The 18280-nt window shown below is 38.0% G+C and overlaps 1 protein-coding gene and 1 long non-coding RNA gene across 2 annotated transcripts; both read left to right on the plus strand.

Moving 5' to 3' along the window:
- The first annotated feature begins 12363 nt into the window (after positions 1 to 12363).
- LOC146673763 (uncharacterized) lies at positions 12364 to 13332 on the plus strand. The gene is made up of 2 exons (XR_014910610.1): positions 12364 to 12460; positions 13075 to 13332. It is a non-coding gene; the product is annotated as an uncharacterized LOC146673763 (long non-coding RNA).
- Positions 13333 to 13699: 367 nt separating this feature from the next.
- LOC146673764 (ladderlectin-like) lies at positions 13700 to 16053 on the plus strand. Its single transcript, XM_085402326.1, has 6 exons — positions 13700 to 13719; positions 13800 to 13877; positions 14151 to 14257; positions 15053 to 15187; positions 15461 to 15572; positions 15716 to 16053. Exons 2-6 carry the CDS (start codon positions 13817 to 13819, stop codon positions 15784 to 15786), a joined length of 486 nt encoding a protein of 161 aa, XP_085258452.1. The 5' UTR covers positions 13700 to 13719; positions 13800 to 13816; the 3' UTR covers positions 15787 to 16053.
- The last annotated feature ends 2227 nt before the right edge of the window (positions 16054 to 18280 follow it).

The raw sequence follows: 18280 nt of genomic DNA on the forward strand, positions 1-18280 counted from the left end.
TGTCGTGAAATTTTTCTCAAGGGTGAGATTCCCTCGTGAGATCCTGACAGACCGTGGGACTAATTTTATGTCAACTTTATTAAAGCAGGTCTACCAGCTTCTTGGCATCAAAGGGCTAAGGACTACTCCATACCATCCTCAAACAGATGGCCTGACTGAGTGCTTTAACCAGACCCTGAAGCAGATGTTGCGCAAGTTTGTGAATGACACTGGTACTGACTGGGATCAGTGGCTGCCTTACCTCCTCTTTGCGTATAGAGAAGTACCCCAAGCTTCTACTGGCTTCTCATCTTTTGAACTGTTATATGGTCATGAAGTAAGGGGGCCCCTCTCTTTGCTAAAAGAAATGTGGGAGGGTGACCGGAGAGGGGCAGGGGCTACTAATGTCATCTCATATGTTATACAGATGAGGGAGCGACTTGAGAAGATGACTGAGCTTGCCCAAGCTCATATGGTAGCTGCCCAGCAACATCAGAAGGTCTGGTATGATCGGTCAGCTCGGGAGAGGTCATTTGAACCTGGACAAAAGGTACTTCCAAGTGATGACAGTAAGCTGTTAGCTAAATGGCAAGATTCAGCAGAAACTGGGAGCTACCACCTATCGGGTGGCAACTCCAGGTCACTCTCGCTCCAGTAGAGTTTTGCATGTAAATCTCCTGAAGGGGTGGGTGGAGAGGCCGAAGAGAGCAGAAGTTTTTTTGATAAGGGAGATTCATGAGGAGGAAGAGGTAGAGGAGCAGTATCTTCCTTCAGGTGTGCTCCAGCATTTGGACCTTAATCACCTTTTAGAAGAAAAACAGCTTCAGGTGAAAGAGTTATGCAGCTCTGGGGTGGGAGGACTGATGTTATTGAACATGACATTATATTAAAGGATGGAGCGTCTGTGAGACGTATGAGTTATAGGATTCCAGAGCACCATGACACCACAGAGAAAAGTAACACTAAGCACACTGAACATAGAAACGAGACTTTCAAAATAACAGTACACATGACAACACTGGCTTGACAACATGAAACATATAAACCAGAAATACATGACATACTGACAGAGAAGGCAAGGGCAGATTCACACAAGGGGATATAGATGTAAACCTAAACTAGAATAAAACTCAACTAAATCCTAACTGAAGATACCAACACAAGAACTTAACAAATTTTCAATATAATATCAGAGGTCACAAATACAAAAATAAACACAAAATGCTGGGTCTCAGACTCAGCCTCTGACAATAACATTGTTATTTAAAGATTAATAGGTAATTTTTATTTTAGTTTGAGAAGTGGATGTATGTAGATCTGGGTCCGTTCTAGACAGGCATGTATGAGGAGGCAGACAGAAATGTAATGGGGACACATGGTGGTAACAGAGGCAGGAAAGAGGTGATGGTGGGGTGCTCTGGAAAACTGCTTTTGTTGTGTAATCAGATTGCACTTTGTCAGGCCTCTACTCTAAGACCTGACCAGCTTGGCCCTAAGCTTCTGCCGATCTAGCTCTTAGGGACACTGAGCCACACAACCCCCCTGACCACGCTAAGGTGGCAATTCCTCAGGGGAAAACTGAAAAATAAAACAATCTCTCGACAAATTATAACAACTAAAAACATGACATGTACCTTGATTGGCTGGCCTATATAAAATATATTCAAACCCAACAATACACTTCCCACTGTTGCCAATATTAACGAAACTAAGAAGGGTAGGCCAAGTTATAAAAAAAAAAGTAAATTCACCAAGTCTTGAAAAATAAAACTGAAAAAAATTGAATGAAAAACCCCCCAAAATATCCATCCAGGGCCCTATTTCAGGAAGCCGGTTCAGAAAACTCAGAGTGAAAAACGATACTCAGGGTTGAGTAACCCCGAACTGTCCAACTCGGAATATTCGGTTTCAGAAAGGCTGATAACAATTAGTTCAATCAACGCGGAGTTGCTTTAACCCCAAGTTAAGCGCGCGCACGAGGATACATAAAGCCCTGATTAGTGGAGCACAGATTAAGCGAATTACCATGGAGAAGGAGGGAAAGAAGGCGCAATCAATGTATTTTACAGCGCTTGAGGCCGAAATTCTGATGGCAGCATATGCTGATAACATGCAAATTTTGCAGAAAAAAAGTAACACAGCCTCAGCTGCAAAAGAAAGGGAGCATGCATGGCAAAACATAGCCGACAGAGTCAATGCGTGAGTGTTAATTTAAACATTGATCTAGGGATTTCCACCCATTTAACACGTTATTTAATTATATTTTATTTTGTATTTTATACCTTTTATTTTGTGATGTGATTTGAGCGCAGGTGCAACCCAACAGGCCCCAAACGTTCCTGGCAGCAAGAAAAAAATGAAATATAAAAATATAGTCCAAACAGGTAAGGTGTAATTGTATTATGAGCCATAGTGCTTGGTCTGTTTGTCCTATGTAAATCAATTGCAGTTAGAGGCTACATTAATTTCCCCTCTGTAAGCACTTATTGAAATTATCTGAGCACATTATAAGTACATATTTGCTTACTCTGTATGCTCAAATGTGACCCATTATGGCCACTAGAAAAAAAGCGGAGGCCCGAAAAACAGGTGGGGGTCCTCCACCACCACCACTCACAGAGCCTGGCCACTTGGCTTCCACATTTGTGATAATGTTGGCAGCATCACATATGATCTTCACAGTGCAGAGAACACAAATTAGCATCCATTACTATAATGAAATAATTTGTTAGTTTGAAATGCTACAGGGAACTATGTACCTGTACATTAATGCTGTGGAAAGACTTCCTGTTCACATAGTCTCCTTCATTTACTGAAGGAGCAATGATTGGAATGTGAGTGCCATCTATACAGCCAATCACGCCTGGGAACCGCGAAAATAAATGTAAAATTTAAGTAGTAGTTCATCACCACATCATGTATTAAGTTTTGTTCATCCTGCTACCTGCAATTTTGTGGCATCCCTCTTTGATAAATCTTGTGGGTCTATGACCGGGGAACACCACAGACGAGTACAGGAGACGTTTCAGTGCAACTGTAACATTCCTGACTGCCCGACAGACGGTAGCCTTGGGAACGTGCTCAGCATCACCAATATTATACAGAAAGCTCCCGTTTGCAAAAAACCGAAGTGCAATACAAATAATATGTACAGAACTGAGAGAATGTCCGCGATGTGTCACATGCGCAATATATGGCCTGAGGATGTTATCCAAATAACTTATTGATTGTGCTGAGAAACGGTAACGTTCGCACAGGAAATCATCAGGTAATGATAAAATGTCCATACGCGCTCTGATCACTCTCTCCCGGCGGAGAGCTCTGCGGAGTATTTGGGCTTCAAGATCTACTGGCTCTTCAAGGAAGGGACACGCCATGTCTGACACTTCCTACTGTCAGGTTTCCGACAAAGAGGCGGGGACAGTCAGGGTTAGTTGTAGTAAACCTGCTAGGGGGCAGGTTAGCTTCACGGAGTGTGTCGTCATACTGACTCACTCAGGCTTCAGCTGAACTCGCTTTGTGAAACCGAAAACCCAGAGTTTTCGTTAACTCAGGGTATACTTACTCAGAGTTTGCACTAAACCGGCTTTCTGAAACAGGGCCCAGATCTTTACAACCATCAACATAAAATTTGTCATGGCTGTGTGCAGGACCAAAAAATGCAGGACTCACTGAGGCAAAGGTGAACGAAATAAACAGCTTTATTGCAGGTTGCAGATTGAGGAGATTAACTATACTGGGGGAAAATAAACTAAGAGGCAAGCAAAACAGGTAAACAGAACCCACAGAGTCGTTTGCAGGTGAGCAGACGTTAACAGTGCGACAGCGACCAAAGGAACACACAGGGCTTATATACACAGAGACCTAATTAGGGAATGGTAAACAGGAGTGAGATGAAGCTGGGAGAAATAAGGGCTAACGAGACAGGGAGAAGTAAAATTGAATACACTGACGTAAGACATAGACCTTCAAAATAAAACAGGAAATGCACAGACTGGACTCAGAGATGCGGTACAGACAGAACAGAGGGAACACATGGGCAGACACAAAACAGAGGGTGTGCAGAACCAAAGGGTGTAAACCCAAACACACAGTCAGCATAAACTAGAACAAAGGATCATAATAACAACAAAATAATAATAATAATAATGCCGAAATGTATTTTCATTGGATTGACTAACTCTCAAATAAATTTGCAAAATAAGGTAAGACTAAAATAAGACCTCTCAACATAACCAACCACAACGGATTGAGAACAAAACATTTTAAGTTATTTCTTTTTTGTCATGTTTTAAGCTTGTTTGTTTTGCAGGGAACTAAACTTGTTTGCAACTGAACAGCTCCACTCTCCTTTATCCTGTTAGTAATCTCACCAGTTGCTGACTTTGATGAAACCTGACACTGGGTCATTTGCATACTAACAGTGTTGGGATGTTTAGCTGGGGGTGGGGGATCTCTGCTCAGTGCTGTGTGAGCAAACACATAAACAAAGCATGGAGGAACACAGCAAACTAGAGTTTAAACTGATTAGCTACTGTGGTAAATCTTCTCAGACAGGGGGTCTGCTTATTTTTTTGGCGTCTGAAGGAAAAACTTTTATTAATAATCAATTATTTGCCACAGCTATCAGTATTTGTCTTCTAAAATTGAGATTTTGAGTTTGCCAACAAATCTAGTGCAGTAAGTGCATTTTTCATAAGTGACAGTAAGTAAAATCAAAAAAAGAACTTACCCCAGATGCTGCTTAACTGTGCCATCCAGAACATGCATGCTAAGCCAACAGCCTGAGAAGATTTATTCATTTTTGCATTTTTGCTCAGCAGGTTTTGATTTAATTTAAGTAAATTTTAATGTGTTATCAAATGAACAGCAGCAGGAGAACAATCCATAAAAAATGGTTGCAGAGTTTCTATGCACCTTTTTTTTTCACACTGTTGCCACCTGCTGGAAATGAAACATATTTTTAAATGGCTGTGTGCCATACTGTAACATGATCTAAACAGGAATACAAACTTCATACTACACTTTATTTTATTTTATTTTTTTTTGTGACCAGGATATGTCCCTCAACGCATATATTAAACGAATATGTAGGACTGCTTTCTTCCATTTATGCAATGTCTATAAAAAAAGCATCTTCACTTTAGGGTGAGGCTGAAAAAATAGCTTTTTACGTCTTAGTTATTACTTCAGTGATGGACTTGTTTTAATTTCATCTTGACTAATTTGTATTATCAACCTTTCCTAAAAAGGCATTAACTTAAATGCATTTGGTTTATCTAAGAGTGCTGATAGGGACTAGAAAGAGAGAGAATCCTATATTGGCTTCTCTTTTTTGACTGTTAAATTTAATTTTAAGTTCAAAATCTAGTTTAAAATCCTTCTAATCACATAGAAGGTCTTGAATAATCAGGCCCCATCTTATCTTAAAGATCTCATAATACCATATCATTCTAATAGACCTTGTGGTATACTTGTGATATCTAGAGTATTTAAAAGTAGAATGTGAAGCAGAGCCTTCAGCTTTCAGGCCCCTGTTATATGGGACAAACTTTCACTTTTGATTTTAGAGACAAAGGCCTTCTCTAATTTTAAGATTAGGCTTAAAACTTTCCTTTTTCATAAAGTATATAGCTAAGACTCATCCACTTATTTGCTTGGTCTACTATGGTCCTACAGTTAGCTGATATGTCAACATTTCCTTTGCTGCACTTAAAGTCCTCTTTCTCTTTCTATTGTCCACCTTTGTCCTTTGCCTGCCAACGATGTCAATGATGGTGGCAGCAACACCACTCCTTTAAAACAGCAAATAATTTATGTCTCAGACATGGATGTACTCTGCATAGTATAAAATGAAATTGAAGAAAAAAGGAGCTTTTGTAAGGACAAACTATTCAAATTTTCATTTCACAGAAAAATTAGCTTGAAAGTATTTCGAATTCAGCATGAAACAGCTCATTGCAAATGGTTTTCTATTTTGATATACACTCTTCTTGATGGTTAAACAAGTTCTCAGAAAGTCAGTAAAATAAATAACAAGAGCAAATAGGTGATGTTCAAGCTGAATAATCATTAGATTTGAGTACAGATAATCTCTAATGCTAACAACAGGCAAATCCTGTCACCGTCTTGTGACATGTCAAGGGTGCAATGTGGGTTAGCTAATCAGAAGTTTAATTGTCCTGTGGTTGTACTCTGCGGCACCTCCTTTTTGAGCATTTTAAAATGTAACCATAGTGGTCTCGATTACTGTGACTGTGTAGTTTTCAGTCATTCAGGTCATCGTAATTAAGGAGTTTGGAAAGAAAAGTGACTGGACTTCTTGAAGACTCGACTTATTGAGATCATCTTATACAAGATGTGAGTGGGCATTAAAGTGTTTGGGAAGGGATCTCAAAACTGGATTATAGATGGCAGACAGTTGGTGTCATAAACCACCTGCTCTGTTCAAGGGTAGTCGTTCATAGTGGACATAATAGTGGACTTTCAAATCAGCCTGACTTCCCACTTCCTGTATGTAAAGACGGACTACAATAGGTGACACCGGGAAGCCCATGAAAAAACGTTTTTTGTAGAAACCCTCATTCTCAAAGGGCTTTGCGTTCCTCCTGAGTGTTATGCTCCATCTAAAGGTAGAACGTGAAGTCTAGTGGGATAACATTGATTCAGCAATTAAAGACATGATAAACACAAAAAACATAACTGGTGTGTACATTTTTTTAACTAACTTTAAGTTTTTTTCTTTTCATCTCTTTTTAATTTAAATTCTCCCTTACTTAAAAAAAAATGCCTGCTGACATTTGTCCATGTTCAGGGCTGTATGTAGCTAATTACTGTGGCTGAGCAGTTGTAAAGATATAGATGTGGACGTGTGAAGTAATTGTCATTTTCTGTTAGGTAGTCACACAGTCATGATGTTGGAAAGTTATAGCTAATCCGTCTTTACTGAACTACTTTAGTTTTTGCTCTGATGTCATGAAGACTTCAACCTAGTCTAAAACCCTAACTCTATGTTTTTTTTTTTTTATGTAAACACTTTTAAATAATCATTTAGAATGACAGCTCCCCATGCAAGCTGATTCTGGGGAACAACTGAAAATAGATTTTGCATTTTCTTAGAGGTCAGGATTAGGGGCATCACCAATGATGTCTTAGACACCTCAGGATTAAACAATAAAGTTTCTTTGTTCATGGCAGGGCTGGTGTTAGATCCTCTCCCATATTCAAACATAAATGGATTACATTTCTTTACTGGCAAAGCCTTGAATAAACATGAACTTTATAAACTGTACTTTGCTTGTGTTGGAGAAAAATCAGGTGATCTTCCAGCAGTTCATTGAAACAGGATGAGGGCGTTGATGTGCCAGTAAAATCGCTGGGTCATTTTTCAAGTTAAATTCATATTACCTTTTCTGTTTTGTGTGTTATGAGTGCATATGAGCTCTTTTCTCATTTTCACCCCTGTGAACAGGCATATTCAGAATTGTATTGTATCGTTTAAATATTTTAGTCTGATACTGTCTTGGAGAAACTGTAATGCACAAAATTTCCTTAGGGATTAATAAAGTATTCAGATTCTTAAGCCCAGCTGTCTTTAGGTCCCCACACAGACAGACTGTATCTGCAGATTGAGACCAAGAAGGAAGATCTGAAGGTCATTTTGCAAAGGTTTACTTTCTTTTCAATGAAATGAATGCTCTCAGTATTGGTTTGTAAACTCACTCAAATGTTACCCAGCTTTAGGTCATTATCAAGGTTAAATGTTAAGGTTCCATGATGAAGATGCTTACTGTCCCTCTGCATGTGTGCACCATGATGGCTTTTGCCCAAATTTCATGTGTGTGTGTGTTTTTTGTTTTGTTTGTTTGTTTTTTAGATTTTACATACAAAATATGTGATTGGGGAATAGTACATCTTAAATGTTTCAATCAGTTTCGTGTTATTTTTAAGTGTTAAGTGTGCGAGACCATTTTATCTTTTAAAAATCAGGTATAAAATGAATGTTAAAAAATCAAAATTAACAAGGTGTGCAAATCAGCAGTGTTTTTAGATTCACAGTGAACAGTCAAAAACAGTTATGAGGTGTGTCATTGAGGTACATTATTTTGTTATTAAATGCATGTACACTGATGTGATATGAGACAGACCACATCAGGTTACAAGTAACGCGTTACTGCCCATCTCTGGTGGGAACACATGGGGAAACAGCTGACTGACATGAACATAATGGCAGGACAGTGAAACTAAATACAATGAACAAAGGCTGTATCGCAATTCAGGTTCTGCAGCCTTAAAGTACGCAGCCTTAACGGTCCTCAAGGGCCGCGTACTCAAAGACCGCTAAGGCCAGAAGTGCGATGCTTGTTGGCTTGTGAAATAGGACGGTCTAGCCTCCGTCCGCTGCCCATGATACTAACAGCTGGAAACGTGTCATACAGCTTTGTTTGACAGAAATGAAGGAGAACATATTTTGTACATTTGTTTCTCCATGAGCTTTGTGTGATATAATAAGTATCTGAGGCTGAGACCACAGGACTGTAAAACATGATTGTTGGGCTTCATTTCTGTGCTGAACAGTCATTTAAGATTAGCTAGTAAATAACAATTAGCTAATGTTGTTCATGAGTTTAAAGTCATCTCACTTTGGTAATGTAAATATAATATGGCCAATATTAAAGTTATTATATTAATCATTATTAGTCATTACAGCAGTGAACTTGAACTCTGTGTCAAATACTGAGCTTCAGTACAGATTCAAGTTACAGTTATTTATAATTCCTATCACCTTAAATCTTCACTCAAAGACACTCAAGTATCTTTGACAGTGTATATACAGATGTATTATATATAAGAGACAAATATTGTTCTTTCAGTATGTTGGCATTACTAAATTTGGCTCGATGCTTATATATATTTATAAAAAGAAAATGTACGAGCTGTGATAACTGTTTCTGATAAAATGAAGAGTAGAGTATATTAAATATCCCTTTATTGGGTGAGAAAATCAGACCATGTCATAACTGCTTTAAGTCATACAGAATACATATCAGAGACTTAAACAGGCTGACTTCTGCTAAATGGGTCAAACTGGGCAGAAAGTATACAAACACATAACATCCTTATAGAATATGATGTAACACTATAGATCAACTTAGCTCAGAATATATAAAGCATATAAACAATCACAGCAATATGATACAACAAACACAGCAGTGCTACTGATCCAAAATACTCAAAGCTTCATAGAACTGAAACAAACATTTATTTTTAGCTCCATTCTGCTGCAGATACATACTTTAGGTTTCTGAACATTAAACTTGTTGCTGCCTTTCATAGTGTGTAACTTGAAGGCCCTGAGTACTTTCTCCCACACTGAAAACACTGGAATGATAAAATTATTTGAACATTACCTAATAAGACTGATTCAAGACAGACAATTAGTTATGTTAAACTTTTCTAGCAGTCCTTCACAAACAGGGAACAGTCTGTCTATTCTCTCCATCTGTGAGCTGCTGCTGGCTCTTCCTCCTCTTCCTCTTCCTCACACACTGCTGAGTTTGTCCTGGTGGATCATCAGGGGTGCAAAGCCTCACAGATGATGTGCAGCAGTGGGTCCCTCAGTCTGTCCTCACTCTGGACACTTGCAGTCGTCACACATGGAAATCAAATGTGTGATAAGGTGCAGGATTCAAACACAAGTGTAACTTATAAATAAATGTTCATACTTTTATTCCACAATCAGAGAGAAAGAAACAGAGAGAGACTGCAGGCCAGACAGACAGGTGACAGTCTCAGGTGTATACACTGCTACAAAACAGCACCAGAGAAGCAGGATTTAGTGTTTGTGTTATTACGAGTGCTAAACAAGAAGAGTTCCTAGATGGTACAGTGGACTGAATGTCCTTCTGAAAAGGATATACACGAGTGGATCCTCTGCCTTTTTCAACTTCCTTTCCTTCATGAAGGCAGTAGGAGCATCCATGTTCACCATTAAACTGTTTAAAATTCTGGACCAGAGGTCTGGCAACTGAGTCACTCATTAGAATTAGAGGGATTACTTTTGTATTGACACAAACTTCTTTGTCATTTTCCCATGTGAAACCACTGTCCTGTAGATCCACACACTCATCAATGGAAGGTTTTAAGAAACTTTACATGTGAGGCTTCTCATCCCGGAACCATAGTCCACAAAGGAGTACATTATCCTGTGTTGTTTTCAATGGCAATTCATTAATGGTGCATAAAAGGGATTTTTTTTAAAAAGTTGGCACACCATCACAGCTAAATGTTAAGCTGAGGGTTTGAAGGGCCGTTTCTGAACCACTCAAAGCTTTCTGATACAAAAAAACCATTACAAATGTCACCGAGAGAAGTTGTTATGCCTTTTGGTCAGAAGTCAGTAGTTAGTGCATAGTCTGATGAAGTTACATAAGCAAGGTGATAAATAAGTTCAAAGTTAAGAAATATTATAAGTAATTCATGCTAAAAAAAACAGTTAAAATGTCTGGGTTCGAAATTTGCTCAGAGTGAGTCATCGTTATCACAAGCGATCTTTGTATTGTATGTGCGGAAATGGGAACGAGGGAGTGCTCTAATAATTCACCTATCCAATCTGATTTGCTTTCAAAGTGTTTGTTTCCTTTTTTTTAAACTGTCTATTTTATGGCTGTTCTTTATTGATCTGTTACCCATTTTAGGTATTTTGTTTTTTTTACTCCGATATCACCATGAAGCACTTGGGTGTGACACTGAGACCAGTGGAGAAACATACATGGGAACAAGACTGACGGGGAGATAGAAAGAGAACACCGAATGCAGAGACAAGACTAAATGGAAGGGATAAGGCTGACTAAACATGGGGCATGGAAACTCCCCTGTTCCGTGCTCCATGATAACAGAAACCTACGGACTAGAAAACAAAACTAAGAAGACCTAAGAAAACAAATATAAACAGAGGGATCACAACTGTACACCAAAACGAGGAACAGAACCTTAACCATAGAACATTAAACAACCCAGAATCAAAAGTCCAAACACATTTACACTGGGCCAAAGACCCAGGAGCGTGACATCTTTGTTGACCAGCAGTCAATAAATGAAATTAAACATCCATGAAATTCAAGCTGGGTGGAGAGAATTGCGTAAGGTTGGTAAAGACAGGGTTAGTGAAGCATGGAATCAAAACATACTTAACCCTTTAAGACCTACCATATAACCAAGTCCGCCAGAGCTTATATTATATTTTTACATGTTGTAGAGCCATTTTTGGGAGCATTTCAAGTTGCTATACATCAATACAACCATTACAGCCTAAATTTTAATAATATGTGCAATAAACTACAAATAAATTTTTTAAATGGTTTTTGTTTTTTAACATATATTTCTAGTTAGAGAAATTTAAGAGGCTTATCCCTCAAAACTGTTAATACAAAAAAGTTGCACAAATAGTTTCCCACCACAGGAAATTTATTTTGAGTGTCTTCATAGTTTTATTTTTGAAATACACCAATTTCTATACACTGCATGAAAAACGAAAATAAATATTATAGTGCAAATTTGCAAAAAAGCAGCATATGCATCAAAATAAACTATTTCCAGCAGTGCAATATGAGTCCTAAGCATCCCAGAAACGACACAGAAAGTCATAAAGTCAAACATAACCTTTAAAAACACCAGTATAGGCTCATGAGGCCTTGATGGTAAAAAACTACATTTCCGCGAAAATGACGTCACTTCCGGTTTCGGGCAGGTAATGGCGGACATGCGATAGTTCGTGCTGATGGACGTAGGAAGTGTTATGAACAGCTGATCAGATCGGCAAAGTGTGTTTCTGGAATATTATGTTTTTGTTGCTGCAAGTGCTTTTTATGCATTTTTTGCAAAGCTATATGTGGAAGGAAACTGTGACCTAGGACAAGCTGATGGCATAAGATTTAAGTACAACTCCTCCGGTTTCATATGCAAAAAAACCTTATTGCGCTAGCTTACGTGGTTGCAGTGCTACCAGGACTTAAAAATAGTTACGCAAAACGGAGCGTGCCCGCTCCCACCGGCTTTAAAGGGTTAAGTATTTCTAGTTCATTTCTTCCTGGTATTGAAATGTAAATATAAGAAAGTGTATATAAGTGCTCATCTCTACACAGCAAATTCAAAAGTGTTAAATTTTTTGGTGTTAATAGTCTTCTTGCAAAAGTAGAGTTAATTTCACTCTAAGCAGAATCACATTCTTTTAATGTAACTCTGAGGCGTAAAATGATAGTAGTTAAAATAGAGTGTTAAAAATGAGTGTTTCTCTGTCAAATCTGGAGGTGTTACAATGGAAACATTAACTCTTGACCTCTTAACTCTGAACTCCTAGAGGGGCTATGACACCAATAGAGTGAATTCACAGACTCCGCCCCCAGCACGGCTCCAATCGAAGCTGAAGTGAAGCCGTTTCAGAACATTTTGCTCTACATATTTGAGTTGTTTGCCATGCTTGGTAAGTCATTTTTTCAAAGATTGTTTCAATTATTATTATGAGCTTTTACTTCTGTGGCTCTTTGGAGTTGAGACAAAGCTGTGTGGAAGGCATTAGCCATGTTGCTCGCTGATAGCATAATATTCTGTTTTAGCTAGCTGAAAGGTATTGTTTGCGGGCAAATACCACAGCCTTGAAAAAAAGCTTGCATGTGAATTTTCAGTCAAACTTTTGGTCAAATACACCTAAAACAATGTCTAGAATGTGAAATGTTGGTATAATGGTGCTACTTGAAGCCTGAAAACGATCGCCCATAAAAAATAAATAAATAAATAAAATTAAAAAAAAAACACGAGCAAACAGCAGTAGCAGACGTCCTGACTGGATTCTACGTTAGCATAGATCCCTCCAGAGTTTTGTGCACACGGTTTAGGTAAAAATGAAAAAGGTTGAGGTTTTACATTTAGTTCAGTATTACCTGTTGCCTGTGTCTTTGTCTTTTGGGAAAATACTTTACACAAGTAATGGCTCAAAGAGGATTCCTTTTTTTTTATTTTTTACTGTGCTGCAATTGTTTACTGGATTATTTGTGCCATTAATTAATGTCAACTAATTTTTATTCGATCTCCGCACAGGATATGCTTGTGAAGATGGAATATGGGGGAGAGCAGAAGTGCGTTGAAGTTCCACAAAGGGATGAATGAAGGACATGCATATTGTATTGAAGAAATAAGTGATGAGAATGCTGTTATTTGCATTTACCAGCTCACCTATGTCAGACCTTTTGATAAACAAAATTCTAATGAAAGTGAGAACATGTATACTGTTACATCTTTCAGAAAATGTTTTGAAATTGTGGTGCACAGTTCAGAATAAATGTTTTTCAAAAACCATTGCGTCTTTTTAGTAAATGTTTATTTCCAAAAGAAATTTCTAGAAGTTCAGAACAGTAAAATTCCCGCTTTTTAGAATGAATTAGAAGATAACTCTTACGTAGTTAAACTAAAATACTCTTTGAGAGTTAATATATAAACTCTTAACACCAAGTGTTAAATTATCAACTCCAGACAGATTTGGTGTTTAACACTAAATCAGAGTTAACGTACCAACTCTCCAAAAAGAGTTAAATTAACACTCTCTGGTGTGGACCCATATAGACACTTTAATAGTGTTGAAATCAAATCCGACAGTGTTAATTTGGACATGCTGGATTTGCTGTGTACATGAGGGGTGAAGCTACAGGCTGACACTTGAAAGAGGAGAAGACATTCTACAGACAGGTATGTTACAAATATGCTGAGGATCTTCTATCCTTTCTTTATCAAACTGCTAATCACTTTTGTTAATGTGTTTCTTACAGAGACACTAAATATCATCATGAAGCTGCTGACTGCATCTGCACTTCTCTGTGCAATGATGGCTCTGACCGCTGCTCAGGGTAAGTATAAAAGTATGTTACTAGTATCATACTGAATGTTGTGCATGTCAATGGGCTTTAAACAGCTGTCCAAATAATAAGATCTATTTTTAAATACATGTTTTTAAAAATAGAAATCTAAAGGAAGAAAATGACACATTTTCCAGTTGAAATTTCTTGAAAAGTAAAACTATTGCCAATAAAACACAAGTTAATGACCATGATTATAATTATTCCAGTAAAGGGGGAATTGAGTCAGCATTTTGTCACACAATATGTTTGCTTTGTCTTCAGATGAGTGCTATGTTCTCAAGAAGTCCTCATGTCCCGCTGGTTGGACTGAGTACAACAACAAATGTTACTTCTATGTTTCTACACCCTTACCCTGGGTTGATGCTCAGGTAATAACATCAGGACTCACCAGTTACTGTGACTGTGTTTCTTTGATTCTTTAATATTTGGATAAGACCTTATAATAATAAGTTTTTAATATTATATTTAAGAAATTTATATTGACAATTAGTAAAATTTTATCAAAGCCAATGTACTGTTAAAATTTGTCTAAAATGATAATAGTATGTATTGATCATTATTAATGTTATCATTTATTGAATTTTAATAATGCTATCATTTGTTCTAATATGTATGTATGTCATATATGGCTTTACTTTTTAACAAGTAAACAGTAACAATATATTAGTAAACAAGAAATACAAACAAAGAAGCAAACAAACTAACGTCTCTAGTTTCACGTTCCTACAATTTATGCCATGGATAAATCACCTGTCAATTTTTGCTTCGATTAAAACCAGTTCTTATATGTACTGTGAAATATGCATCCAAGCTTATAATAGCAAATATTATTTTTTTAATTTATAAAAATAATGCTAATTATTGCAGTAAATGGTTTAAGCCACCAACATTAACTGCATGAAATAATTCTGAATGATAAATGATTGTAAATGTATTAATCATTAGTCCTTTCAATATAATAATTATTAAAAAACTTTACTTTTTATTACTTGTTAAATGGTAAGCTATTAATAAAATTTCAGATAATTAAAATCAATAATTTTGTCAGTCAATGTAAATATTTCTTAGTATGTTTTATTATTATTTGTATGTTTGTGGTGGTGTAATCATGAAGGCTGTTTTATAAATCTTCTGTAACTCTTCTGTCTTTTTGTTTACTGTAGAGAAACTGTCAGACCATGAGTGCAAACCTTGCATCTGTACAGAGCCTTGGGGAATACCAGCTGATTCAGAGGGTGATATCTGATGGGAGTAAAGCTAATGGACGAACATGGATTGGTGGTTCTGATGGTCTACAGGTATGCCAGTCTGCCAGTTAAAACATAAATCTATCCATTGGATATTTTACTTATTTTTCACTGTTATCTTTTTTTCCATTTCCATATAATTCCATATATCTTGTTTCATATATTTGATATCTTCAGTTTGTATCTACAATGTCGGTAGTAGTGAAAGTAAAGACAAACCAATAAATGAGAAGGTGTGTCCAAACTTGGTAGTCGATGTATAATGTTAAAGTGTAGTTTCGTTAAAAAATGATTTCTTATTTTTAACTTTTTTCTGTTCTGTAGGAGGGTTATTGGTTTTGGATCGATGGAACACGTTTCCAATACGCAAACTGGTGTCGGAGGGAGCCTAACAACTCGTGGGGCAACGAGCACTGCATGGAAATGAATTCTTCAGGTATAATATTGTACATAATATATACAAGTGCTATTGTCATTATATATAAAACCAAAAAAACCAAAACATTTTTCTCATATATTCTATATTTTTGTGTCCATGCAACAAAAATTTCGGTTAAAGTTGATTTTTGGTGCTTACAGGAGACCTGTGTATGAATGATCAGCCTTGCCAGTCCCAATCCCCTTCTGTCTGCATTAAGAGTAAGTCATGATTCCTGGGCTTACATGAAGGCACGTCATCTGAAAAAGAAAGAAATCTTCTCATATATCACTCAAAATATCTGTTTTCACATCTTTACCTTTTTCTTTTGCTGTAACGATGCATAAGGAACGAAGCGACAAGTGACATAAAATAGTGTGATTGTGTCTTTTAAAAGGAGCAATTGAAATGTGTAATGGAAAGAATGCTTTTAGCAAAAACTTAAAAACAAAACTTTTTTTCTCTTCTGCATCATTAAACTATTAAGCATTGAATCAAACTGGTCTGTGAGTATCTGTGTTTTTGTGTAACATTATGTAAGCTTTCAGTTCAGTTTTTAAACACTCACTGATTAGATTAACTCACTGATAGATTAACCCACGTATAAATCTGCTTGAAACTACACTAATTTCTCTTGAAATTACTTTAATCTTTTTAATCTGATGCTGTTTGCTTCTGTGTCCTCCATCTAATTCTTGCTTTTGATGGCATGAGCACACACGAGCATACAATTAGACACACACACACAAAAACACACACATGATGAGGTCTCTCTTTAAATAAGTCTCCCCTCCTTTGCTTCCCTCTTCCCAAAATTGTAATTTCACCTAATAGTGCTAAATTTCAGAAATAACCAAATATTTTGCTAAAGCTTTTGTACATTGTCATACTTGTTAAGATACAACCTTGCACCCTTTTCACAAACCTCTAAACACAAACTGAACTTTTTTTCACAAAACCTCTGCAAATACATAATAAAACCATGCTAGGTTACTTTTATAACAACTTCTGGGTAAAAGCCGTAGGTTATTAGTTTAAATGTTGGTTTAAAAGTCGTGACTCAAGAGTTGGGTTGGCGATGTGCTGGGTTCTTTAATTAACTCCCTGGCTTGAATAGTTCTATTGGGTCATAGGTTCGCTAGCTTTGATCAAATATTGGGCCAAAATTTTACCCAATTGTTTGTGTAGAAGATACGCTTCAGAAGAAGCCACAATATTCTTCTGAAACTGCCATTTTCAACTAGACTGTGATCTGATCAGATATCACTGATTTCTTCTCTGCTATGAAATAAAACATGGTAAGCAAAAAGTGAATTCAAACACTCTAAAAATCACTGGGTTATTTTTGATAATTACACTTTACTGGTTTATTCTAGAACTTTGATTAAAGGCCTTTTTACAGACAACACCAGCTAGCTTGTGATGAAGAAAGATAAAGTTATTTCTACTTAAAAATGCTGGATAATGTATTTTAAACTTATTATTTGAAATGAGGCTGAGGTTGCTCTGTTTGACAAATTATTTAGAGATTACTACATCTAGAAAATATTTTGGTTTTGCATCTTTTGTTGAATAGATGAATCTCAGGACATGAATCAAATATGACCAAATTAACGAGGGCTCATTTAGCTATGATGGAAGCATAAAATGTTGCTCATTAAGGTGTATGAAATGATCTGAGAGGGAGAGTCCCTCTTGCCACTTGTAATGTTGGGTTGTGTTCAGTGGTTGAGAATAGTCGGTAGAAACCTTAGCAGGATAGTAGGAAGGATACACGATCATACTGGTACTGTCAATTCCACAGCGTATCCTTTAATGCACATTCTCTTCATCAACCATACAAGGCCTTGCAGGAGGTCTCCTCTCTTCGGGAACTCACTCTGCAGGAGGGGGAGATACGGCAGAGGTGGAGGAAGATCTCAGCCTGGGCGTCTATTGTCTTGTGTAGTCTGGAACATGAGTGGATGACGGGTGGGTGCAGTTTTCTCTGTGGTGGGGTCGGGTGGGCTGTCCTGGGCTCTGCGGGGCCAGGCGACGCTGCCGAACTAGGGCCCCCCTTTCCCTGGCGGGTTGCAGAGTATGGGGTTGCCTACTGGGGTCAGCGGGGGAGCTGGCCCCAGGGAGGGGTCACTTGCCCCTCCCTTCCTTCCCTCCCCATCTCCAGCTGCCTCCCTTTTCCCGCTCCACCACAATCACCCACACATGCAGGGCCTTGGGGTAAAGGTGTGTCACCAGGGTGCAGGGAAGGCATCCCCCCTTCTGTCCCCTTCTGGCTGCCTGTGCCTCAATTTTATCCCACAACTTAGACATTAACATTACTCACACTCTCATTATACATACATATAGGATCTTGGGGGTGGGCACGATACACGGAGTCCAAAGTACCATCAGGGTGTACACCCCACCCCTGGCATCGTTGCCCACCTCTCAATTTTAAATACACGTAGACATTGAGGGCTAGCAGGAGGGACCATGCGCTTACCTGCTGCTCTCTGGCAGGTAGCTCCAAGCCCTCCTGGGTTTTAAATGCACCTTAGAACACATATGCATCAACATTACAATGAGCGGGTGGAGGGAGGTTTGGAGTCTTCTCTCACCCCCATTCTCTGCGACCTGCTGGAGCAGGGGGGCTAGGACTAGGAGGAGGAGTTGGCCGTCCGACTGTGGTCTGGAGTGTGGAGCCTTCCTGCTGCTGCGGAGTCGGGGCGGTCTGCCTCCCCCCACCG

The sequence above is a fragment of the Rhamphochromis longiceps genome, linkage group LG3 (genome assembly GCF_057381845.1).
Source record: "Rhamphochromis longiceps isolate RC_006_pf linkage group LG3, R_longiceps_female_GT1.1, whole genome shotgun sequence".
Lineage (NCBI taxonomy): Eukaryota > Metazoa > Chordata > Actinopteri > Cichliformes > Cichlidae > Rhamphochromis > Rhamphochromis longiceps.

Excerpts from the sequence above, each read along its gene's own strand:
- LOC146673764 (XM_085402326.1), top strand. The coding sequence starts at position 13,817 with ATGAAGCTGCTGACTGCATCTGCACTTCTCTGTGCAATGATGGCTCTG. Across the intron at positions 14,258-15,052 it reads TACCCTGGGTTGATGCTCAG|AGAAACTGTCAGACCATGAG; the intron begins GTAATAACATCA and ends TGTTTACTGTAG. Across the intron at positions 15,188-15,460 it reads GTGGTTCTGATGGTCTACAG|GAGGGTTATTGGTTTTGGAT; the intron begins GTATGCCAGTCT and ends TCTGTTCTGTAG.